The following is a 27286-nucleotide window of genomic DNA, read 5'->3' as shown; positions in this document are numbered from 1 at the left end:
TATTAGCACTTATTGTAACAATTACAATAAGTTAGTTATAATTGTTACAATAGGTGCTGTGTTTTAATAGCACCTCTTTTGGATGTGGTAAATTTTAGAGCGAGATAGACAGTTTCTACTGTTTAGACGGCTAACTTATTGAAATTGTTACAATAAGTGTTAATATTTCGATCCAAACCTACCCTAGACAGCTGCCGTAGCGGCCGAAAGCAGTCTTGTGTATAGAATAGATGCGCTGATTTATCACAGAAAACTAACCTTACAAATAGCTGCCTTTAGAATTGATGTTTTCACGCCATATATGGATATAATTTTATACTAAAAATACTACACAAATAAATCTCAATCAACTGTTTTTCCAGTCAATGGTTTCATAACAAGTGCGTGGACATCATCACAATAATTTCCATATTTATAATTTGTAATACACGACACTCAATTTTTAGTAAAAGACACTAGCTTTTAGGTCTATAATATGTAAATATGTCCCCGACCCCGGCTCATATCCGTAACACTGAATACAGCGCTATAAAATCGCAGCCAAGATATTATTGTTCTAGAAAATCGTAGATTCTAGAAATCTAGATGAATCGTTAGCTGGGCAGCCTAGTTGAATAGGTAACTATTGGTAGATTTTGTAGGTTACAAAGAATGCTACAGCCAAACGACAGGACACGAAAGATTCAAGTGGGTACTCCAGCAGAAGTGACATAAAGTCCTGACTTGCAAGGGTCAGATTGACTGTACGGAGGAAGACCGGAGAAAGATGGAAAATCCTGGAAACTGGAGAACATTGGCGAGTGACAGAACTTAAAATGTACCAGTGGCGAAGAGTGGAGGTAGGCTGTTAAGATCCGACATAAATAGTCCACAATAAACTTTGTCATCATACGTTTTTTGTTTTCATTGAACCAAGTCTACAATTTACAGATGGTGATGATTATTTTTTAAAAATCAATTAAGCCCTGCCTAAGCCAAACCATAATAATTTTGGTATATTTTGGGCGATACAACAAAATTGTGCACACCTTTTCATTCATACTTATTTGTTTTCGTTGTTATTTATTAATGTACTTTTTAATATCACCATGTAAAAATTGTAAAACCGAGGTAGGTAGATACTGCATTCATAGCAGTTTTTTCACAATGTTACTTGGTGAGTTTTGGCCGGCTAGCACATCTAAACTCGTTTCGTCAGCAACATATCGAATACGTCGATGTGACGTCATCGTTATTCACAAAACACACATTGCCAAATGGAGCTCCGCACATTGGAGGTTTGCAACATTTTAGTTTGAAAAAAACATCTAGTGTTGCTAGCAACAAATCGCATGCGTCTCGGGCTGCGAATTGAAGCCGCCAGTGTTGCGGTAACGCATATGCACACGCTACAAATTGATCATTCCTGTTTAGACATCGGAGCTCGCCGGTCGCCGCACCCCATAAATATCCACATTTTGAGAGGTTCCGCGCGACTGTCGCTAGGCGCCGATGTACACGATCTTCATATGAAACATTGCTGCGACATTCCTAGAAAGTTTGATTTATGGTTGTGCAGCAGATGAGGCGAGTTTAGAAATGCGAGCTGACTTATCTTTGAAATGACGATATTATAAATGGTTTCAATCTATAATATTCTAACTAATAAATAATATTATAAAGCGTTTTATTAATTTCATGTTATCCAATATCATTATCACATCAGGAACGGCTCGACTTTATGGACCGCAGAAGCCAGGCCCCACTGGTATTTCTGTAACCAATCGAAAATAATTGGAATTAAATAATATTCCCATCTTGTAAATTTCATTATTTTCTAAAAATACAGATCAACTGTAAAAAGGAAAAGGGACGTAATCCTCAGTTTTTTCAAAATAGGTTTTATTAGATAATAATGGTGTACATGACTAAATACACGTTATGTCCAAAGGATGTATGCTGCAAACGCCGATTTAGTATATAAATCTAGCTGTCAATTTTTAAAAAAAGAAGGAAGTGGGAAAAACGACTCAACCATCATTTTTGTTTGTTTTTTTTAATTAACTCAATAATTAATATCAGATTAAGAATATAAAAACCAAATTATTAATTATCATGCATATCAAGGTATTTTAACTTTGAATGAAAACCATAACAAAAAATAATGTTATTGTGCCTCCTGTAAAATTTAATTTGTGTGGATTATGCCCTTTTTCCTTTCTAAGGTCGATATAGATAAAGTACTTGTGACGATTTCGCCGCATCCGGCACGTACATTGCTGTCAGCAGTGAAATATGGAGTTTTTTCTATCTCCTCAAGGCGTAATAAACTGGCGGGTCTAGTAGTGACAAGCCTGCATTAAGCTATTATATTTATTTGCACTTATAACTAGCAATTATTTGTCCATCTACGATCATAACTAAAATTCGATTAAGGAACCCATTTTATTAGAATTACAATTCAAGAAACATAGTGCATTATTAGTAATTTAAATAATTGCCATAAGTTTTTTTTTGTGTTATACTGGCCCCACATCGTTTTATGATAACAAGCCGCCGCTGTGTGACATACGGTTTAATTGAGATGTTGAAAATTAAACAAGTACAAGTGATATATAATTGCAAAATGAGTTGGAAGTAGTTTTTACATAACAACACAATCTATTTATGAATGAAACAAGATTTAGCCATGAAACTGCTTTGTATAAAAAGATACAAGTACCCTTTTTTTCATTAAACATTAACATTAAACTATATCCCATGGAGATGGTGTATAAAATGTTGTTGTGTCATGACTTGTCCTCCTTCAAACACAAATAAATATTAATATTTATTCATGGAATAGGAATAATGAATCATTGGATAATGAGAGCTCATTTACAGAACGTTAAATACGGTTATGTAAAATTTATAATCACATAATTAACTTTTGTTGCTCACCAATGTACTTGTATTCAATCAATTCCACCACCTCAATTATAGCGCCTGTACACGTGCATGGATTTACTAGCAGTAATAATGTGTATTTTAAACTATCGCGATAATAACTGTTTACACATAAAAGTGCTGACTGTCTCGCCAATCTCATTCTTTAAGATTAAGCGAGACGCGATGTTATTCATTATTAGTGAAAATCAGTTAACCTCAAAATGAGTCTCACGCGATGTAGTTCGTTTTTTTACTGGCAGGTTCGCCACTATCATTCTACTGCACAGGTGCAGATATCGAACAAATCCAACAGTCGCGTGAAAATTCAGAAGCTTCCGAACTTTTTCGATTCATGTGTGCAATCTTTTGAGAATACATGTTTATACATGCATTTTCTTCTTATGGCCGCGATAATACATACTGTCAACAATAAATCCATGCACGTGTAAACGGGGTATCATCCTACATTCGATAAATAAACTATCAAACATTGATATCTAGTAATACATAATATAATCCAATTATTACCATCATTAAAAACAATTAAACTGAAAGTATTTTTGGATGCTGTCATGTTTAAAATGACATGGCTTTGACATATTATATAATTATAACATAAAAAGGTACTACCATTCTAGCTAAGTAATAACATAGTATTAACTTTAAGAGAATGTTTCTTCAAACCCATTAGATACCTTTAACGTAGATAGAGATAGATGGACTCTCAATAAAATGTTTTCATTCGTTTTATTCTTATAACCATGTTTGTTTAATATCTTATATTTTAAATATTTCTGTATTTTTATAGTTTGAAATAATAAAAATTGATATTTTTTACACTCCCTACTTTCTCTAATACTTGCGGTCCTGTTATTAATACTAAAAGTTGAATGTGGCCCAGAAGTATAAAAAGGGTACTGTCACCAGTCTTAAACAAAGAGCCCATAAACATACCGAAACCGACCGCATAAACATCATTATTATTAATATATTGTTTGGTACACTGGTAATAAAACTAGAGTACATAAATTGAAAGAATCTATATCTAGATGTACACTTAATGGTGGTAAAATATTTTTATTCAATAGACACGTAAATACACATACACTAAAGCCTCGAGTTGTCGTTTTCGAATTGCGTTGCTAAAATATTTTCTACTTAATTTGCGTCGTTTTTCAATGGTTTATCTTAAATTAAATTATATTCCATTTATGTAAATATGTATATTAGGCTGATTTTCCAGTCACACTAACCGTCGGCGCTGACGACGATGCGTAGCTGCTCGGCCCTGACTGTCAGCCCAGACTCGTTCTATTCTCATGCGGATACTTATGGAAAAAAATGACAATGGCTCATTTTGACTGTACTCATCGTAACGTACGCTCAGCGTGACATTGCAATGCTCATTGGCAGAGAAGGCGCGTACAGTCGCGTATGGTCGGCGCCGACGCTCACCAGTGCTGAGCAATCAGTTTTATTAGGAAACGCTACATTGTGATCATACATATTCACCGATCAGCATCGACCGTCAGCGTGACTGGAAAATCAACTTTATGTACTACTTATATATTATTTAAAAAAATATTCATTCATAATATCGTCACTGTTCTGGCAGAAGACACTAATTCGAAAAAATGACATATTGAGTTAGTTATACCAAAATTTTCCTTATTTCAAACTTTACCGTCTGGAAACCTTCTTAATAAATAAACAGTCTTTATTTTAATGTCATCCCTTTTACGATTACTTAATAAACTCAAATAATAGACCATTTCAAACATTTTAACAACTTCAAAGTCAAATTACTCAAAACTAGTATTCTCCAGTTAGTGTGTTCTGCCAGAACAGAGACGATATTATCTAAAGTAAAAAACTGTGTTTTTTGTTTTTTAAGAAGTATGAATTACATAATCTAATTCCAGTCCAATCAGTAAAGAACGTATTTTTCATTATTACTTCAATGCATACAAAATGCAATTTCGAATAGAGTCGATACTAGATGCGTCGCTTGAATGCATTAACGACGCAACTCGAGCTCTAGTGTACATACTTTATGCGATATGGGCCCAAAGTACTGCATTTTTTCGCAGATTTTTAATGTCTAGGGTACTCTCAGTCGTGAAGAGTCGATACTAAACGTTTATTTAATACTTATGTTTATTTGTAGAACATAATTTAATTACAAGAATCTACGAAACAATTAATACAATTACCACGGATCAGTGGCGAAGGGTGGAGATGGGCTATTAAGATATGACATAAATTGTGCACACTAAACTTGACACTAAACTCAGTCAAAAATTTGTTTTCATTGAACTAAGACTACAATGTGTTGATAGTGTTTGTTAGTTTATTTCTTATCAGACTACTTCCTCCCTTATTATCTGGGAATCTTTATTCAGAAATATATAAAAACAGCTAACGCCGTATTACCAAATTCAGAAATAAGAAACTGACCACTGAACGAACGCTGTTTACCAATACAATTTCGTCACCCTTTACTGTGTATGTAGAGTTGGGTTTCGGGAATTTCCCGACGGGAATTTTCGAGAAATTTTCGAGATTTTCCATCCCGAATCCCGCATCTCAAATATTAATTGAAAAAAAAAACGATTTGCTATATGGAAGAAGTGGACAGAAAACACAAAACGTTCAAAGACTGATCGGGGCATTTAACACAATGAAGCCAACGTCGACTCAAAATGAGCGCAATTTTTGCAACATCAGGGAATTTTGTCGCGCGATTGTCAGACTGAATTATTTTTGTTTTCCTACATCTATTTTGTTTGTCTTTATTGTCTGTTTTTACACTGATTTTAGGATTTTTACAGGTTTTTTTTTCAATTTCCCGATATCTCGAGAATTCTTTTCTGTAAATCCCGAATCTTGAGAATTCAAAATTTCACCATTTCGGGAATTCCTGAATCTCGAAATTGAGATTTTCTCGGGAAATACCCAACTCTATGTGTACTGAGGAGCAATTTTTGAACGAAGCAGTATCTAAGCTATTCAAGCAACTTGCTTCAATTTTGTATTAGAAATTTTATTAATGCTTCGATTTTTACAACCGCATCTAAAAGTGGCGGATGCTTTTGAGTTTCACATGCTTCGGCGTTGGTGTCACTAGTTTCTGCTGACGGCCGTCCATTTTAATTTTGACAGATAATGAACAGATTAAATGTTGAAACGAAACATCTAAAAGCTCTGTTATTTATTGTTTTTTGTCTTTACATATTATCGCTGGAAGTGCTATTTTGTATTTAAATTTTCAAATAAGTATTTATTATGATTTTGTAATATAGATACATACATATTTAATTAATATTAGGTTTGTAAAATACATCGACAGTTTGGTTTCCATTCTCGTATTTACCATTGTAATATCAATATTAGGTAAATAATTGACGTAAGTAGCCTCTTTAAGGATAAATTGGCTACGTACTACGAATAAGTGGTTTTATTAATGCTACATACTATAACGGTTACTAATAATATATGACAATGTCATTACTATATTTTAGGTTATTTTCGTGTTTACATTTTAACTTGAGATATCATTGTAATGTTAGCATAGACAAAAATATAAACATACTCTTACGCAACCATAAGACCCGTTTCACATGGGACATCTGTGTGGCACCACCGGTGTGGCGAGTGGCCACATCTACACATAAATGAATGGGCGCGTTCATACGGGGACACCTGAGTGTCGCATTCATTTATACGTAAATGCGGAATCTCGCCACGTCGGTGGCGCCACACAGGTGTCTCGTGTAAAACGGGTTTAAATGTCCGCCCAATATTTTCATTGCATTATTGGACACCGTTCGAAGCACTATGCTTATTTTTGAAGCTATTTCGCGTTTTTAAGCAAGCAAGTTCTCATATTTTTGCTTTGTTCAAAAATTGCCATCCTGGTGCACAATTTATTATTATTGTTTTGGTTTTTTCTCTAATTAAGAAGTATTCTTCGCCACTATTCGCCATAATCAACAACTATTATCTAAATTTCGTTATTATGCAATCGTTAATAAGCTTTGTGAGAAATTTTCTTCTACTATTTGGTTAAACTTAGCTACCTTTATCTTTATAATTATAATATCTGTTGTAGACTATCAGATCTATGACGGAGTAGCAGATCCGAGACTTCCTTGAGCATCGATCTGTTCTGGTACATGTACGCTTTTGTCTCCCACAGAATGGTGACGATGATATCGTTGGATTTCTCATCCATCGGGACGTCAACGGACATCGGAGGATTGAAGCGGTAATAGGGAATGCCCGCGGTGGAGCACCATGCCCTCGCTCTGTCGACAACTCTTCCATCTGTGCACGTGGCCTGTGACAAAAAGACAATTGTTTTTTATCAGTACATATTATGATAATAATATATTATATACATAATAAAATTATTTAAATATTTAATTATGAAACCATAATAATAAACAATATGAAGGTCAAAGTATGGGGGGTCCTCGTTATCCGAGGGTAATTGGGACCGAAAAAATACCTCTTAAATCGAATCTGCTTAAAACGAGCACCAAAATTACTTAGTAAATGGGTTTAATTGGGACACGTTTAGAAAAGAAAAATACGCGTGAGCATGACAGAAATAGCGTAGGAGTGTGTGATTGAAAGATTGAAAGTGACAGTTGACGACTATGAGTTATTATGCTCGTATTTTTATAGTGTTCCCTTTCCTGCGAATTCGTAACTGTGGGGACTCGGATAATGAGGGCCCTCTGTACATAAAAGTCGTCTACCGGTCTGTCTTTTTGATCTTTTTTCTTCCGTTTTAATTCGAAAACTATTGGACCAATATTGATGAAACTCGCACAGCTTATTGACTATATTATTGGTACGAACATAGTGGAAGTTCATCTTCTTCCGGTGTTCTAAACATGGCGTTGCTTCTTTCAATAAAACTCCTCATGGTCGATTAACTTATCGAGATATTTGATTACGAAACGTTTCATTATTAAGTCACTAGTTATCAAAGTATCGGCTGAATAGTAAATAAGCTAACTAAATTAAATACCCATTGACAGTAGGTACATATAAAATACCAATTCATTATTTTATTTAATCAAAACATAAAATGATTTCATACCAAATCGATGAGGAGAGTTCCGAGCTTGACAAGCCTTGAAGCCATTTTGATGGTCTCCCAGATGGTTTTTGACCACGAGAGATCCATAGACTCCATTTCGGAAATTGGAACCAAACCTAAAAATGGAAACATATTATTTTAGGTAATTTTTTCAAAAGATTCAGGCTGTACCGAACGGAAAGCCCATATTGTCGGTGTTTTGTAAAAAGGGCGAATCAACCATTTTGGCGAAATCTAGATTTTAATGAAAATACAATATGTACCCCACTAGCTTTGTTGTGTAAAAACGGCGAATTTTTATCTCCACAGGAAAGTACTTAAAAACGATAATCGACTAAAATTAAATTAATAAAAATTACGATATAAAAAGCAAATGTGACATATTAGGCCTTTTAAAATATTATATAATAATACCTATTATAATGACAGTATTCTTTTTAAGCTTTATTATAAACTTGTTAGATATTTATAATCATCTACAGGTAAAAAACAAATAAATGTCAAAAGTTAAAAATCCTCCTCCTGTGAGGTAGCATTTTGGTTAATTCGCCCTTTTTACAAAACACCGACGATATAATCGCACCCCCGCAACTAAGCCGCTATGTGTTTTGAATTATGAACTACGTTTAAGAGTCTATCATTCATAGTACATATCGCAAAAATTCCATATTTCGAAGTCATCAAATACTATATAAAATAGAAAGATACGGCATTTTAGCTGCGGACCTCAATGCTTGATTATAATAATTTTATCCGTCAAAAGTGCCATAACTCAAAGTTTGACTCACAGAGACACGAGTTAGCAGCTTTCATTATACTTGCAGTAAGGAATACCTTCCGATTGATTTTACTATTAACTCCATTATTCTTTAACAGTACCTATTCATTGCAATATCAACAAAAATCACGTGTGTAGTCTAGTCATTCTGCTTATATTTGCCAATTACATAGCTTTGATTTCAAATAAAAACACGGATGAGACATCACACGCACGAGTAATGCGCCAAATACATCATCACGTTATGTCCGGTCATGTGCTGTCACACCGCTACGGGAAAAAGTGTGTAATGTCATTTTTCTTCATATTTTAAAATGTTATCAGACTGATGCTCCCATCCTGGAGCACATTTTGAGCCTTTAAACGAACATTGTCAGTTAGCAAATTCTGCCGAAATCGCCAGAACAACAATGACATCACCCCGTACTGCGCTACATCGGCAACGGCATGACTCAATGAACGTTAACAGTTAACATCAGTGTTTTTCTAATCTAAAACTTTTTTGAGAAATTGAATAAATAAACCAAGACATATTTAATTTACCTTCTGAAGAAGTTAGACGTTTCAGCTATTTTACACTAAACTATCTTATCTTTATAGAAGGTAAACCATTGCGCACTACCAGAAAATGCTATTCTGAAGACAACGGCCGCCACTGCTATCTACTATGGCTTGGCTTGGAAACACTATCTACACATTGTAGTCGTGGTTCAATAAAAACAAATAAGTTTGACCGACAAAGTTTAGCATGCACTATTTATGTCGGATCTTACACCCTACCTCCACCCTTCACTACTGGTACCTAATCCCATTATCATTTTTTTGCCACTGCAAAGGAAAATGTTAAGGTATTATTTCCACAATTAATAATAATTAATCCGAAAATGGGTTTAGACCCCGAAACAGCTGTCAATGTAAATGACTGAATTAAAGTGGAGTTAACAAAAATAACTTTGTTTCAAAACCGTTTCAATTAACTCATTTAGTGCTAACACCGCGACTAGCGCGTTTGGAGTACTTGACCATTAGATATAGTTAAAGTGTTCAGCAGTGATTGTCCAAATCATAATCCAAAAATCATCCAAATTGCAAGAATATCTTTTATTGAAGTATTCCACCACCTCCTTCATTCCTAGACATTTTGAACTCATTGCAGAGGCCATTCTCAAGAGATAATCCTCTCCAAAGCCCAAAACGTCGAGGAGAATTCAGGTACTCAGGAACATGTTCCAATGAAATTTCCTCATGATATGAGTTGATCCACCGGACATGATGTTGTTTGGTTGAGGGGTGTGTGCCAGTAGGAAATATGGGACGAAAGATAAAATGTTATTTCCGTGACCATTTTGGAAACTTATTTATTCACATTAAATTATACAATTGCAGTGTCCCCCGCCTGAACTCAGTTCACCGTAGCCCTCAGGACGCAGCACTCATTCTCTAATAAGTACTACCAATGTGTTTTTCTCTTTTATTCATTTTTAATAGCTCTCTCCAAATTCACATTATATTGCATTATATATAATGTGAATTTGGAGATTTTGGTGCTTGACTGTGTAATGTGCGTGTGCTGTGCCCGGAGGCCTACGACGGACTGATTTCAAGTGGGACACTGCACAATTATACTGTATGAATAAATCAAAAGGCGATTGCGGATCAGGTAAATATATATAATAATAGGTTAAGTTGCAATGAAAGGCACACTTAGTATCTGACAGCGGAAATTATGTCACAAATAATTTATTTGTAATTACACGTTGCCTCTAGCGGCCAGTTTCCAAGTTACATTCTACCTTGTTATTTTTGTCCACATGTGTCGCTGTAGATAAGCTCTAGAAGGAGTCATAGGACTTACCAGTTCCGCAGCTGACGACTACGGATGCCTGTACGGCTTTCTCAGGCTTGCCAGATGCTCGCATCGCCAGACCATGTTCCAGGATCTCCGTGAGGGCATCTAGAGTGGGGTTGTTCGCGATGAGGCCCCCATCAACGTAATTTCGATGCGATTTGAAGTAGGATGGGGCAGCAGAAGTACTACGGGCTACCTCCCAAATCAACTCGTCAGTCATCTGTGGTCCACTTCTTGTTTCAACTGGATATAAACAATATAACTATGCATCAAAACGTAATTTAATAGAAAAATATTTTTATTATTTTTGACATCATGACATAAGCGCATATACTGTGGTTTAATCCGACAGAAACAACGCAAAAATTGTTTGTATTGAGTTGTGAATGAGATACCGTTAGAAAAAAAAAAATATCTTTTCAGTTTGCCTCAACTCTTCTTCTTCGGCCATGTCCGCACCTTAGTTGGAGCATATAGACACCACACAGTGCGTCGGTTGCCAGAGTTCTTGCACCATTCCACATCATACCAGCATCCCATAGCCTCACTGTATACACTCCATAGATAATATTTAGCGGCCTTCCAGAACGCCGGAATCTGGTTGGCTTGAAGACCAGGCGAGCAAGGTCCAATGTCACCTCTTCACTCTCAGCGTTATGAGAGGCTGCTTGGTGCATTACTCCTAAAGTCACACCACCACCGCACACCCAGTTTCCGTCGCAAACATCTGTTCTTGAAGCTCATTATAAGTTTAGTGCAAAGATATTGTATGTGCAGTTTAGTATGTTTTGTGAAAATCTATGTTTAAAATTTGAGATGCATGAGAAATACGTATATTGTGTATTTGAATGATACAGTATCTTCTCAAATATCCTATTTGGACGTATAATATTTTTATAGCATAAAGATATGATGCAGATGAACATCTTGTGTATGTTAACTCAATTTCGACAAAAACCGGACATACAATATCTTTGCACTAAAACATCGAATGGTTGCAAAGGTGCCATGATTCGCTACCGTAAAGCAGCCCCGTCAGAATACGAGTGTCGAATAGGCGGCATTTGGTTTTGACTGACTACAATCGTCCCAGACATAATTTAATTAGTCATACAAAGTCTATGAATTGTTCTGACGTAGCTCCCAAAAATTCCCCAAATTCTTCATGTTTGACCATCATGCAAACATGGGTTCGAACCCATGACTGTCAAATAATGCATGCCATTTTTTTAATGTGTGTTTGATTCAGTACAGTGACCCAATGGGTTTGGCGAATAACGCTATTCCTTATAGAAAATAATGTAAATACTGAAAAGTCCTCTAATAAATAAAACTTACAACTGTTGATGATTTCTGTGGGCGATGGATAATTTCTGAAGATGCAGAGTCTTAGAGGTTTCTGAGATGCCAGCACACCCGTTATCATCAGCTTGGGATTCTTCAATCCTGACATCATGGTATCACCACCTGAATGAGATAAAAAATTTATTTACATATATAGTTTTACAAGGACACCACTGATTTTAACGCAGAAAATTGTACACTAACCAACACAATCCTTGAGTATTCCTTCCAGCGCTTCACTGGAGTATGGCCTGTCTCCAATGAAAGCCTTATCCTTTAACTTGAAGTACAGCATCTGGCATTCTTTCAGTGACTTTCCGGAGGCCAGGGCGAGTGCCAGGATTCCTCCGGTACTGGTGCCAGCTATCCAGTCAAAGCACTGGATGATCGGCGTGCAGGTATATGCTTGTAGCTCCAATAGGATCTGAATCAGGATCAGACCTCGGATTCCTCCGCCATCTAGGCAGAGTAACCTTAAAAATGGAAGGCATTTATTATTCTTTTATGAGAGTAAAATTGTAGGTATTAAATTAATCAATACACAATATTGTTTTATTAAAACTAAGGATTATAAGGTTGTGTATTTCAATATGAAATCAAGAATTGAATATCCAGCTACCTTCCACCTTCCATAGGTCGTTTTTCAATAGAGGCTCTTTCCATCCCGGCAACGGTGAGCATCTGTTCGAGAATACTGGAGGCTTGAGATTTTGGGGCGCACATGTCAGGCGTGCCGTCAAAGTCTCCGTTGTGGCAACACATTACAGTGCAGCCACCCATGCTTGATAAACATCTGCAGAAAAAATATTTTTTCTTTATAATTACATTCGACAGTTTTTTTAGGTTTAAACTGATAGGTGTCAATTGGTGATTGACGTTCGGAAATTATGTCATTTCCTACTTCAACGCCGTGTGTAATGTCTGCGATAAAGGAAGAGCAGTTTAAAATTTGTTATCACCTGACATTTATACAGCCACCAAAATCATTTTGAGTAGTGCATTGAATGCAGATTGTTTAGAACTACAGTTGAACCTCGATTATCCAGACTTAATGGAGATAAACCTGGATAATTGAACGGTTCCCCATGAGCTTTCTATCGGAAAGAGATAACCATATAGTATATTATGGTCTCCAATTTTATTAGATTCAATATGAACATTAATTTAATTTCATATTTAATACAAAATTATTATTATTATTAAACTAACTAACACTAACATTATATTTAACACAAAAACAATAAATTTCAGCAATACATGCTTGCAGTTTTTGAATGAATGGAGTCGTTCAAACCAATATTTACCGGCGACGTGTACAAAAAATATTTAATTATACCCATTACTCTAATGTATATTTCGAAGAATATAAGCGTGCCGAATGCTTTCTCATTCGCACTTAGGGTTCGTTTTTGTTGAGGCCTTGACAAGCACTAAAATAGATATTTTACTGAAAAAGGTGTGAATCGAACTAGCGTTAAAATATCTATAGCCTCATTAGTTGAGCTTCTTATCCAATAGACAGCAAGAACAGAGTCCACCGCACGCAAAATAACATAGTCATAATACACGCAAAGGCGTAGTCGTTAGAAGCATAACTCTTTCATACAGCGAACCTGACGAAACAAAAATCTCAAGGACAAATAGTGTCCCTTTGTTTGTGTGTGTGCTACCAAAAGATTCTATAGATTCGGATATCTTAGTATGTGAAGGTAAATTTTAAATTCAATTTAAATTACTCAGAGACTCTGTTGGTATTTTTTACTTTTGAAATGTCTTAAAGTAGTTAAAGTCTATTTTCCAAGATTTTTAACTAACTTCCCGACTAGCTAGACATTTGAAACTTTCAGAATATATCAGAACACAACGACAATGCATTCTTTTAATACTTTTGGTCATCTTTAAGCAGAATTGAATTCATTTTAAGTTATTTCTGTTTTGTATGTTTCGGAAGAAAATCGTTAAAAGTAATATTTACTACTCACTATTATTTGGTTGCTAAGGGGGTCCTAGCAAACAAATTTTCAGTTAATTCTGTTTTGTATGGAAAGTTATTTCGGAAAAAAAATCGTAAAAAGTAAAACACTATTATTGGTTGCTAAGTGGGTCCTAGCAACTAAATTATTAATATATACGTGCGTTACTATGGAAATCAATATGAAGTGTCAAAATGATATTTCAGTATTCTATATTTATTCAGTATTTCTATCAAGTACAAAAAAAGTATTTATTAATACATAGAATTGTCAAGTTTATATGATTCAACAGAAAATTTAAAAACGTGGTATATAAAAAGTTCTTTTTATCTTGTAATTATTTCTTAAGAATGTCGGCTTTCAATAATCACCTAGTATAGTCTTCATCGCTGGTATAGGTACATAATTTTTTACAAACCTTTTAGCTCCAGCAACGTGCAGTATATACGTCATCCTATCCGCTCCTGACTTCAGATCGTGTAGTAAATGCCTCGGAGACTCTTTTTGCTTATTTATATAGTTCGCATCGGCACCAAAGACAATGAGAGCCTTCAGTAAATTGAGAAAATTACTCTTTATTGCCAAATGCAGGGGAGTGTTGCCGTCACTGTCGCCGATGGACGCGTTCGCACCGCTGGATAGGAGGGTCACGACGCAATCCAGCCGATTCCTGAGCACCATCACATGTAAGGCGGTCTGCCCTACGAGGTTGATTGCGTTGATGTTGCAACTCGCTTTAACGAGGGTTTCGATTACTTCAGTGGACATGCACCAGTGCAGGGGGGTTCCGCCATATTTCATATCGTCTCGGCTGAACTTCTGCTCGCTTCCTTGGAGGATATCACCCACAAATAGTGGAGTATCTGACAATAAATTAGAATAGATTTAGGCTGGTAACGATGTTACAAAATAAAATGCCACCCAGCTTTCGAGAATAAAGTCTAGGATTTTCAAATCTAAATAATGTGATAACATAATTGGAAGCATGGCAAATGCAGCTAGACTGATTGACAACTTTGAGAGGAAGATTCTGCGGCGAATATACAGATATTTATGCTGTCAAGGAATCAAGCTTAATACCTATTGTAAATACTTAAACCTGGGAGCGAAAGTGGGATGCCTACATCAAGGCCAATCACCAAAGATGTTTAATAAACCTTATTCTATAGAGATGGAGTCAAAATGAAATTGAAGCAAAAAAGACATCTGGTCCACTGATTAAGTTAGCTACAAGTGACTTCATGTTGCAGGTATATTTGCAGAGAACTTCACAATACTGTTTTGACATTTATTTGCCAATTTGCAGGGCGTCACAATGAGTAAATGAGCAGTACAATAATACTACACTTTGGCAAACATAAAAGATGGTCACCATTGCTTGAAATAGAAAATCGGAATGGCAACTGTACTGAAGTTTAAAATAACATATTATAAAACTTTTCCTATTTATAGTTCAAATTCTTTAGTAGGCACACATAACATTTGTTTGTTCCTAATGTGCGATGGCAATTGGATAACCGCTTTGACTCCTGACCATTATGCTAGACATTCTTTGACTAGACACGGTGGATTCGCTGTCAAGCTCTATGAACTTGGACTTGTCACCCGACTAACATGTCAATGTGACGGAGAACTACAGGATGCAAACCATATCTTCTGGGAATATCCGAAAATGTGTACGAAAAGGAAAGAGATGCAAAATTCGGTCCAACCAGCTGTTGGGTGACTCGGGCCGCTCACCTTGGTGGCGACCAACTTTACTTCATCTAAAAAATTACCACTGTCTTACAGCGGACGTGAAGCTTTGTTTTTTGTGTCGCTGAGTTTCAAAACCCGCTATAACACTTTTTCATTATGTTGAGAAAATCAACAAAAACTTTTTGAACTAAAAAGGTTTTTGAATGTTTCAGTAGTGTTATAGCGGGATTTGATAGACACATTGATTTTGTTTCATAAATGACAGTTAATCGTAGCGGCTTTTGAAAGAGGCAATAAAATTTTCATGTAGAGATTTTAATAACGAATCCAACGATACATATATCTTAATTATTTCAAAAAAATGTTATAGCGGGTTTTGAAACTCAACGACACATTTATTAATTAGTCATTCATCTTATGTTAGTTCACCGTGCTGTGGACACTTTTTGTTAGAATGAGTGACAGTAACATCAGTCAAAGCACACTTGAATTGCTTGGTGACAATAGTCTTGGGTATCTGCTCCTGAGACATTCCCAGACGTAAAAAACTGCTGACGCTTCACATCAAACATAGGGCCTCTTGATATACTCAATTAAGATGGAATATGACGTGGGGTGGGTTGGTTTTAAGGGGCCTATGTTTGTGTTAATACTTTGAAATAACAGATCAGTTGCATATTGTTAAGAAATTGCTTTTGCATTCGGCGATCAAATAAAAAACAGCATGTGATTTGTTATCAGACACGGGATTTCAAGCTGTACGGTTCAGAGACAAATCCTCTGTCTACTTTACCATAATTCTTTCTATGCCCTAACTTTTAAATACCGTACACAAAATCTCACCGTTGGAGCTCTGCCGGCATTCTGATCCTTGTGAATCTCGCAGCGTACAAATATTGGCATTCGCCCCAGCTATAATAAGTGCAGTGACGCAGTCAGGCTTATCTGCCAGACACGATAGGTGGAGCGGAGTGTGACCGTCGGCATTGAAACTGTTGACCCATCGACAAGCTTCTGGTTTCTTGAGCAAACACTACAATCAAGAAAAATATTTTATAATATTATCTAATCAAGTCTGAAATTTCTTGTAATGAAATTATGTAGAGTGCAGTGGAATTATTACTTAGTTGTAACATATCAGCTATGTATTGTCACAATGTGACATTTAGAGACGCACGATTAAAGAGTTTTAATATTGTCATTGAACAGCAACACAAAAGTTTATTGTGTTTCCTAGACTGACACACTAGTATGTTGGCAATAATGATTGCTCCAGTAGAGCCAATTAAGGCGCGCGCAATTAACCAATCACGGTGCGTGCGGCCATCTTAAGAAATTCAGTTGATCGAGGAATCGAACGCTCTCTCAACTTCCAACCGTCTTCAATTCCGACATTTCGGAAAGAATCCAGTTTTCATTCCAAGATGTCTCGAGGATAGCCGCCGGAATGATGATTTGGTATTATGTTTTAATTGTTAAGTAGATTTAAGTTTGTCAAGATATTTCGCTTCGTATTTTATGTTCAAGGTAGATTCTATCTTAGTTTGATTAAATTTAACGCACCCAAATTGTGGGTAGATGTAAGTAACTACGTTTTGTTACGTTTCTTGTATAATAACTTATCAAGTATTTGAATATATAGCGTTAACCCGAGATGCAGGTTCGATTCCTGCTGGGTGTCTTTTGGGTGGGTTTTTCTATTGGTTATAATATATTTTCTCACAACTGTTTTCAAAATTATGTATATAGTGTTTGATTTAAATTCCAATTCATTAATTTGAATTCTTTCCCTACTGTTTATTCCATAATGTATAATGTAACTAGAGCTGGATGGCGCCCTTAATATACAGCTATACCTTGGAGAAGTATTGGTAAAGTACACTACCACGACGTATCGTCTTGGGTTCTGGATCCCTAACGGAATCTGGAATATCCAAAAAGGATCGCGTCGAATCGCAATTTGAGGATCTGATGTAAAACCGCAGAGCTAGGCGGTGGGTAAAATGGCAGAATCATAAGTCTTTTAAATAAATCATTACAGTATGTTCGGTGTTTGGCAATCTTCCGTATTGGGGAGCCTTATCTACCAGTTTAATGACTAATAAATATGTACGATTAGCATTAAGGCCATGCATTAGTTGAGGCACGGTCTAAAAAGATCGTTGCTAGGCGATGTGCGGATTGCGGGTCGCGGGTGCAAAAGACGCCTGTCAAACGAAATATTATTTCTCATATAAATCCAACATACGTCCATTTTATGTTCTGTTTATTATTCTATTAGTAACAATAATAATATATTCATTGACATGTTTTCTTTTTAAAGTAAATGGGTAACGTTTTTAGTCATCTTTACACGATTTTAGAATTAATTGGCCTGTCGCCATCACGCAGCAAAGTGACGTATGTCTGACTCGACGTTCTCTCAATGAATGCGAAGCGAGTACAAAATTTCGTCGTGCGTACAGTTGAAAATTATTTGGCGTTTCACTGATGCGTCACCTTAATAATTGATACATCACCATTATACAGATTACAGACTATGACTACTACTTTCCAATTTATTTATATACAGTACACTCTCAGTAATCCGCCGCTCGATTATCCGACAACTACTATAATCCGCCGTTATTTTTACTAGTTGAAAGCACAAAATCAAGCTCTTTAATTCGCCGGTATTTGACTGTCAAATTCATTAGTCAGCCGCGTACAAGTATACAACGCAGACGAGACGGGTTTATTTTGGAAACTTCTCCTTCGTAAAAATGTATCTTCATCGTGAAGAAAGTAATGTACCAGGGAGTAAATTGCCCAAGGACCGCATCACAATAATTATGCCGTGCTCCAATGCAACCGGGACACACAAACTGCAGCTTTTGGTCATAGGAAAAGCCAGGAATCCTAAGCCATTCAAGAATATCTGCCTCACTGAACAACTGGTTGTGTCAAGTGATTTGTGTATAATTTAGTAAATACTTGTTTTGATTATAATTAAAACCGTAATTTGCTAGTACAGATTTCTCAAAGAAACTATTTTTATGAAATACCTGTTTTAATTTTTACCATATTTTGTATGTGTGCACTTTAATCCGCCGCTTTCACTAATTGGACACTTGTCTGGTTATTGGGGTGGCGGATTACTGAGAGAGTACTGTCATAGATGGGGAATGGTTTTACTAACATTTAATATATCTTTTGTGGTGATGGCTGCATAGTGGATAACCGAGCAGTGGCTGTGTGACAACTTGTCCACTGAGCACTGCAACGATAGCAAGGCTTGAACCGTTGGTAAATTCCCAGTTTCGATGGCTATCTGTAAAAAAGAACATACAAATTGTGAATAAATACTTTATAGACTTCTAATCATAATCATCATCAGCCGGGGTCAATCCACTGCTGGATGAAGGCCTCCCCAAGCTTTCTCCAACTCTCTCGGTCCTGTGTCGTTCGCTGCCACGTATTTTCGCCGAACTTTACCAGTTCGTCAATCCAGCGGCTTTTAGGGCGACCCTGTGGCCGTTTCATACCCCTTGGGTACCACTGGATGACGGCATTTGTCCAGCGGCCGTCCTTTCGGCGAGCAATGTGCCCCGCCCATCTCCATTTCAGCTGTTTGGCAACGTCTATTACATTGCGTACTCTTGTCTGCTTCCTAACCCATTCGTTCCTCTTACGGTCCTTTCGCGTGATGCCCAACATGCACCTCTCCATGCCTTGCTGTGTGACTCTTAGCCTTTGGACATCTCTCGTGTTGAGGGTCCACGTCTCGCAGCCATACGTGAGCACGGGTAGCACACATTGGTTGAACACCCTACGCTTAAGACATAATGGTAAGTCACTCTTGAAGATAATATTCAGACGTCCGAAAGCACTCCATCCCAGCTTTGTTCTTCGAGCAATTTCATCGTGCATGCTTCCGTCTATGGACACCTGCTGTCCGAGATAGACGTAGCTGCAGACTTGCTCGAGTTGGGTGCCAGAAATACAGATAATCGCAGGGTCCGAAAAACAGTTCCTCATCACTTTTGTCTTTGAGACATTTATCTTTAGACCGACCGTTTGACTGACATCCGCGAGTTCTTGCATTCTACCTGGAGGTCTTTCGGGTCTTGTGAGAGTATAACAATATCATCTGCAAAGCGCAGGTGACTGAGGTGCTCGCCATTAATTGGAACACCTCTTCTAATAGCAATAGATAAACTTGGAAATTGTGTTCATCACCATAAAAATACACATCTAAACTGAAAATCAGGCAATTCAGATGTTAACCATGGGAAAATATAAATTTTGGTCGCCATCTTGGCATATTGTGTCAAATATCAAGTTTAATAGCAGTACGTATTCTCGCGTGTAAACACGTATTATCGTGCATGATGCAAGACTGCATGCATGGACCAAAAAAGTTTAGCAGCTTGTGAACTTTGTCAGTCATACGTATTTGTTTTCATTGAACTAAGACAAAAATTGCAGATAATCTTGGTTAGTTTTTAAAAATCCACTAAACCCTGCCTAAATGAAACCATATGAATTTTGGTATGCTATGGGCGATCCGACAAAAATCGTGCACACTTTTTCATTCATACTTACTTGATTTCGTTGAATAATTATGTATGATTTATTAGTAAAATTTTAGATATATTATAGAGACGAATATCTTTTGAATACTATATATTATCGGTTGGTCTACGCAGGGTTTAATTGAATTTAAAAAACTAACCAACACTATCTGCAAAAATTGTAGTCGTAAATGAAAACAAATACGTATGTCTGACAAAGTTTAGTGTGTACCATTTATCTTAATGGCCACCCTTCGCCACTGGTATTTAGTAACAGAAAAGAAATGATCACAAACACCCAGGCTTTGCGAAAATCACATGACCTCATCGAGAATCAAACTCAGGACCCCCAGACGAAAGGTCGGCGCCTTACGCATTGGACTACTAGGGCCGCATACATATGATAAAAGTTCTTGCAGTAAATTCCTTACCATAATGGGTGTCATGCCTTTATCACTTTCCACTTCATCTATGTACTTCTGCACTTCTGGCTCCTCGAAGAATTTGTACTTCCCTTGGAACGCCAACAAATGGGCGATAGACCAGGAACGGTGCAGTCTAATGATATCGCAAGCCTCTTGAAGAATTGCCGTGCTACACTGTTAACAAAATATTAGTAATTAAATTAATGAGGAGTTTGGATCATAACTATGGAGAGAGTTTTGTATTAAAATACTTGGCGATTCCACAGTTTGAACTGTTCATTATACTGTGTGGACATTTCTTAATGCCTATCTTGAGTGGTAATTCTCAAATTTTGAAGATCCAGTGTGGTGGTGTCTATTAATGCAGTCACATCCAACCATGGCCCCCACATCTTGAAGTGGGCCCCTAGGCTAGAATCTATGGCGGGCCCCCTACCTATCGCTATAGTTAAAGTCAGTGTGACTATCTACAGTTGTGTAATACAAATAGTGTTCAAGGTAAAATTTAGGGTATTTTATAGCGATTTTTTGTATTTTTAATACACCCACTTGAATTGTGGAGTTGTCAAATATCAAGAAATAATAATCGAAAATTGCATCGCACAAGTACCTACATATTTTGAAATGTTAGTTTGCTTGAAGTGAAATAGCGCCGCAAGCGACATTCTTTACTATTAGTGCAATTCTGTGATGTGTGTTTATCTCACTTGGGTGGTCGATCCGCCACGCCGGGCCCCCAGGCTAGAGCCCTGTCAGCCCACCTTATGGAGGCCATGCATCCAACAAGTCTGGTCGTTTAGTGCCCCTTGGGTTCCACCATATGATGGCAATTGTCCAGTGGTTGTCCACTCTCTGAGCAACATGCCAGCCCATTGCCATTTCATCTGCTTATCTTATTAGGATTTTTTAAAATCAAAAATTAATATAAATTAGTGAAAATCAAAGACATACCCTTTTGGAGACCGCCAGGAACTGAGGGATGACATTATTGAAGGCGCTGAACATCTCGACCGCCTCAGTTTCATCATTTGATCGAAACAAACTATAAATTTTAATACCAATATAATAATTAACAATACAGTAGAACCTCGATATAACGGAGTAATATGGTTGAGGGGGTGTTCATTAAACCCGAAAGTCAGTTATATAAAAACACAAATAAATTCCTGTTTATTCGCCATTGGTTGATATATCCCATCATCCACACCAGTTGTGGAGTGACGTTAATGTTCAATGTCGACGCGCTTGCTTTCGGTAATCCTGCTTTGAAAAAAGAATCAAGTTTTGTTTGCACCTTTGAAGACTGTTATCAACTGTCTAAAATGACGAAAATGCATGTTGAATTTTGATATCTGACAAATAGTCAATAAACGTTATTAGTTTGTCAAGATGCGATCTTATTACTGATAACTTTGTTTATGTTCTATCTTCACTTCCATCGCCATTTTCTAGGATCATAACTTCATTTGCTATTTCACCTTCAGTCATGATGTGATATGTGTAAAAAAATGTATAACATCGTCGCCGAAGATGTCAAGGGAGCCAGTCCACAAAATCATAATGCTGAGAAACAGGCACTCGATTTTGTGTGACAAAAAAAGTAACATTTTTTTATTGAACTTTTTTGTTTTTAAAGATATAACGGTGAAACTTTCAACATAGAATATAGTTTGTGGTATTATCTTTTTATTATTTTGTACAAATAACTAAAAAAAATAGTATCTTATGGTACGTTTACATCTGACACTTATACCGTTATACTTATTTTATGTGTCGGACATAAAATTTCATTTACTGTTTACACCTGCATGGATCTGACATAAAATTCTGGTATACTTCTCGTTGAAATAAAGTCTCGACACTTTATTCAATGGCAACATTGGATTAAATATATGCGGTGTTTACATATGATATTGTAATTTATTCGGACACTTATTTTGTATACTTCTCAAAAACGTTATGTCAGTTGTCAATATGGGAATGTTAAAAAAGAAAGCAGCGAGTGTTATTATTTTAAGTCTTTTGGCAACAAAAAGGAGGAAAAAATGGTCTAGATGGGTGCGGGAATGGATTCAGCGACGAGAAGAACTAGGTGCCTTCCGTTTAATGTCAGAGTTTAAAATCGAAGATCCAACTCAATTTGTGAACTTTATTTTGCAAGATTGGACCTTTTGCCAAAAAACAAGACACACAATTCAGAAATGCGTAGAAGAACGATTAACAGTAACATTGCAATATCTAGCACTTGATCGTCATTGCATATTCAATATAATATTATCGTACCTAATACGAGTGCAGGTGTGGGCCAAAATGAATTAGGTAATACCATTTGAAGCGCATTTTTTCTTCACAGAGTGCATCAGAATTAATCGTATGTGCCGAGAACAAGCGATATTTTATTTTCGAACAAAATCCATAGAACACGGCACATCCGATTTATTTCTCATTGTCTATGATTTTTGACAGATCGCTACAGTACATTTATTAACGTATGTTATGTACCTATGATTATTGATTGTCCGTTGTTTTAGAAATATACATATGCAATTCACTAGGTCAAACTACGAATATTGTGTCAGGTACTTGACATAAAAGTAGACGGTGGTCCAACTTCGGTGATATATCGCTCCAAGTTCGAACTTGTCGAATACGCGGTGTTTACATTTGCGTATATAAGTAGATTGAATAAGTGGTAGGTGAGAGTCGACACACGCAAAATAAGTGGCAGATACAAATATACTTACTGTTTACACTTAAGTGAATATGGTGTCATACATAAATATGACGATATGTAAACGTACCATTAGAAGTTATGTGTGTTATATCTCTTGACCACTGAATATTGAAATGTACAAAAAATGTAGTCAAAAGAGTTTTGTGGCTTAAATCCATTGACCACTGCATCTTTGATGATTTTAAAATGCTTTTGTATACTTTACTCATTTTCGCCAAATTTGTGGCTTGACTCCCTTGACATCTACGGCGACGATATATTCAATTTGAGTGAACAAATTGACATGATTGATTGATTGATTAATTGAAAACAATGTGAATTACCGGCCAGCGTTGTAAACGTCAGTGCTACATTCAGTCTACGACCAGGACGGCATTATGACTCGAATTTGAGTGCGAGTAGTATGACATGATTATAATGCGCAGAACATTGTTTACACCTGATCCTCTTTTGCATGGCTTTTTTTTGCACGGTTTCGAAATAACATGGTTTTAAAAAAGTACTGATTATTTTTTATTTAAGCCGATTTTTTTGCTTTAACACGGTTTAAAAAAACTAAAAAGAATAAAAATACGTATGTATGTACATATTTATCAAAAAAATGCGATGAAATGGATCGCACGCCACTGGTGCATACATATGTTGTCACCGGATGCCGCCCAGACATACATATGTGCAAACATACGTACATACATGGCGCCACTAGTCAGTCTCTTTCGGTTCGATACGAGAGATGCCGCGTGCTTAGGCGTCAGCATCATTAAATATTACCAGATAGTGATTTTTCGCCGGCGAAAAACAGCAGTAAACGGGCACATTTATTGTGAAGAAGCGACAGTGAATGAATATATTTCCCTTTGCTATATTTAATGTAAATCGAAAACTACCTATGTATTTTAATGTATATTTAATAAATAAATTCGATTTATTTTCGAGTTCAAGAATTTCGTATTTTGAGTTGATTTTAAGTAATGGAACCTATCTACCATTTTTGTATGGGCACCTTATCTTTTTTTACACAGTTTTGTTTTGCAAGGTAGTCTTTGGTACGTATCCCCCGTGTAAAAAGAGGATCGGGTGTATATACAACATTACTTAATGGGATGTTTTTAACAATTTTCACATTTGACTATAAATTTTGTCTGTTATATAGAGGTTCTACTGAACTGAATACACACAAAATTTTAGAATGTTAGATTTTTTATTTGTATGCGTCAGAGATGGATAGATAGCACAAGACTAGAGCACTCATCCAGAATATGAAAGATGTGAGTTTGAGTCCAACTTTTTTTTCAAGAATATTTTATAATAGACATATTTCTGAGGTTTTTCAAAATGATAGATTTTCATCTATATTATATTCTTGTAAGAAAGTCGCTCGATAACCAGAAACAATAATATCATCGCATTAAGTTTTTGGGTTGCCACCGTGCAGTGGTGAAGGGTAGAGGCAGTCTGTGGAGATCTGACAAAAATTGTGCACATTACACTTTGTCAGTCAAACTTTTTTTCTTCTTTGAACTAATTATATGTGTAGATAGTGTTTGTTAGTTTTTAAAATTCAATTAAACTCTGCCTAATGCAAGCCGTAGTCGATAATAGTCAAAAAATATTTGTTTATCTATAAAATATTTCTTATCAATCGTAGTTTGGGATATTAAAAAACCAACCAACACCTGTAATATGTATTCTTAATTCAACAAAAACAAAAGTATGACTGAAAAAGTGTGCACTATTTTTGTTGGATCGCCGATAGCATAACAAAACTATTATTGTTTGGTTTAGGCAAGGGGCTTAATTGAATTTTAAAAACTAACAAACACCATCTGTAAATTGCAGTCTTAGTTCAATGAAAACAAGGACGTATGACTGACAAAATTTTGTGTGTACTATTTATGAGCATTATGAATACAAATCGCAAATGGTGTTGGTTAATTTTTGAAATTCAACTAAGCCCTGCCTAAGCCAAACCATAATAGATAATAAAATATTCTTATAATATATCGCCTGCAGAAAACTATTGTGTATCAGCACATTGAATTAAGATAATCTGGCTTTTTTTTCGAACAACCTGCGGCTCGGCTCTATCACAATTTGAATACCACTGAAGTAATGTTTCCAAGAATGAAACTAAACCCTAAGCCATTTTCTGTTAAGATTATTTGAACTATTTATTTATATAAGATTATTTGAAAATCCCTATCACGGGGAAGAAATGAGTGACCCCGCATTGGTACAGCATGAAAAATACTTTGAAATCTTTTGTGTCAGTCAAAGTAAGAAAAAATCTCAAAACCACAGTCTGAAAAAATGTACAATTCTGTAATTTGCGAGAGTACAAATCGATCTATAGTCCATCAAAAATGTGCACACTTCATTTGACCATGGCAATACAATCCTGCCTTATTTGACTTAAGGTTGTGTATAAAAAAAAAGAGTTTACCCATAGCTGGCGATAATCAAAAAATTCATGCACAGGAATATTCGGAAGTGAAAGATTTTGCATATAGTCGATGTACTGTAGCTAAGGATAATCCATGCGAAAACAACACAACTACTGCATTTATGTTGTTTTCGAACTGACTTGATATAAAATCGTGTTGCATATTCACAATTGAGTTGTTTTCGAAGAGAATGGTAGGTCTACCCTCAATAAACAATAATCCGTAATAAACGCATTTTGCCATTTTGTCTCAGTTACGGGGTTTTCGAAATGAACAGTTCATTTGGATCATGTTTTTCAGAAACTTTGAACAGTCCAAAGATCTATCGGAATTCGGATTTGACCATAGATAATTCATTATTACCTACCTATAAGTTTCGTAGGCACTCTCTGTAGGTAGAATCACGTCGTAAGTATTTTTATTGGCAGAGAAGAATCCTGCTGATACACCTTCGGGGCTGTACAGAAGGATTCCATTGCCGCGAGCTAGTTGCGCACGCGAATGGTAACTATCCTCCTTTACGGAAATAACTGTCGTTGGCAACGCGGGTAACGCTCGAAGAACTGAAAGGAAAACAATAACACATTGAAATCCATTTTTGAGCGAGTTATCTTGCGTAGTAAGATTTCAAAGGTTAAACGTGAATCATCTGTCAAAATAATCCCACATTCTTAGGAAGTGATTTCACATATAAAATTAAGCCATTTTCGTAACTCACATGCGTTAAACATCCTGCAGGGAAAGCGTCAAAGCCTTGAATATAAATTATACTATCGCTGTATGTTGAAAGGATAACTTTTCAAAGCAGGATAAATTTGAAATCATACTAAAAAATATATACGACCATCGTCTGTCACTTCCTGACATTTCAAAGTCACAGACAATAAAATCATATGGCAATATGGCACCAAGTTTTTTTAATAAAAAAAAAACAATAAATTTATTTACATCATTATTTCAAAATATGTCTTATGTATTTATTTAATGCCAGCGCTCCATTGGCGAGCCAAAAGTCCGAGGACAATAAATCGTCCGATTTGTCAATACTTTGCTACTGATCAACGAAGGAATAAAAAAGTCGAGCTGTCAAAAGTGAAAAGTTACGATTCTCGTAATGTCTTCCGTTAATCCCATAATTTTGTGTTATTTATAATATGTAGACTTCTTCGCTGCGCGCAGACGTCAAAGCGAAGTTTCGGATTCATCCGCCAAACATCGTTTGCGGGTCGAATGCGTTTCGTTTGCGTTTTGTTTGCGTCGATATATCGACGATGCTGTCCAAACATCTGGACAGAGAAAACACGGTTTTCAAGGAGATTCATAAACGCCTTTTTTTGAAACTGCATCTTGCTGTGAGAGTATTTATCTCTCATTACAGTGGCGTACACGGGTAAATAAATCAATATAAAATCAGTACATAATATTGCATTATACCTACATTTATTTTCCCACTATTGCTTCTTTTGGAGCT

At 36.2% G+C, this 27286-nt stretch overlaps 1 protein-coding gene across 1 annotated transcript; it reads right to left on the bottom strand.

Moving 5' to 3' along the window:
* Window positions 1-904: 904 nt before the first annotated feature.
* Window positions 905-26700, bottom strand: iPLA2-VIA (calcium-independent phospholipase A2 VIA). The gene is made up of 14 exons (XM_085959799.1): window positions 26534-26700; window positions 26183-26378; window positions 21589-21679; window positions 20644-20811; window positions 18838-18969; window positions 16503-16692; window positions 14380-14824; window positions 12608-12781; window positions 12193-12461; window positions 11983-12111; window positions 10651-10887; window positions 8018-8133; window positions 6987-7246; window positions 905-1753 (listed from the first exon to the last, which is right to left on the bottom strand). The coding sequence occupies exons 1-13, from the start codon at window positions 26544-26546 to the stop codon at window positions 7001-7003; spliced, it is 2406 nt and encodes an 801-aa protein (XP_085815925.1). The 5' UTR covers window positions 26547-26700; the 3' UTR covers window positions 905-1753; window positions 6987-7000.
* Between the last annotated feature and the right edge of the window lie 586 nt (window positions 26701-27286).

Source organism: Rhyacophila brunnea, unplaced genomic scaffold, assembly GCF_057557595.1.
Source record: "Rhyacophila brunnea isolate RB1 unplaced genomic scaffold, BYU_Rbru_1.0 scaffold_9, whole genome shotgun sequence".
Taxonomy (NCBI): domain Eukaryota; kingdom Metazoa; phylum Arthropoda; class Insecta; order Trichoptera; family Rhyacophilidae; genus Rhyacophila; species Rhyacophila brunnea.
This window is presented reverse-complemented; position numbering and strand designations above follow the sequence as displayed.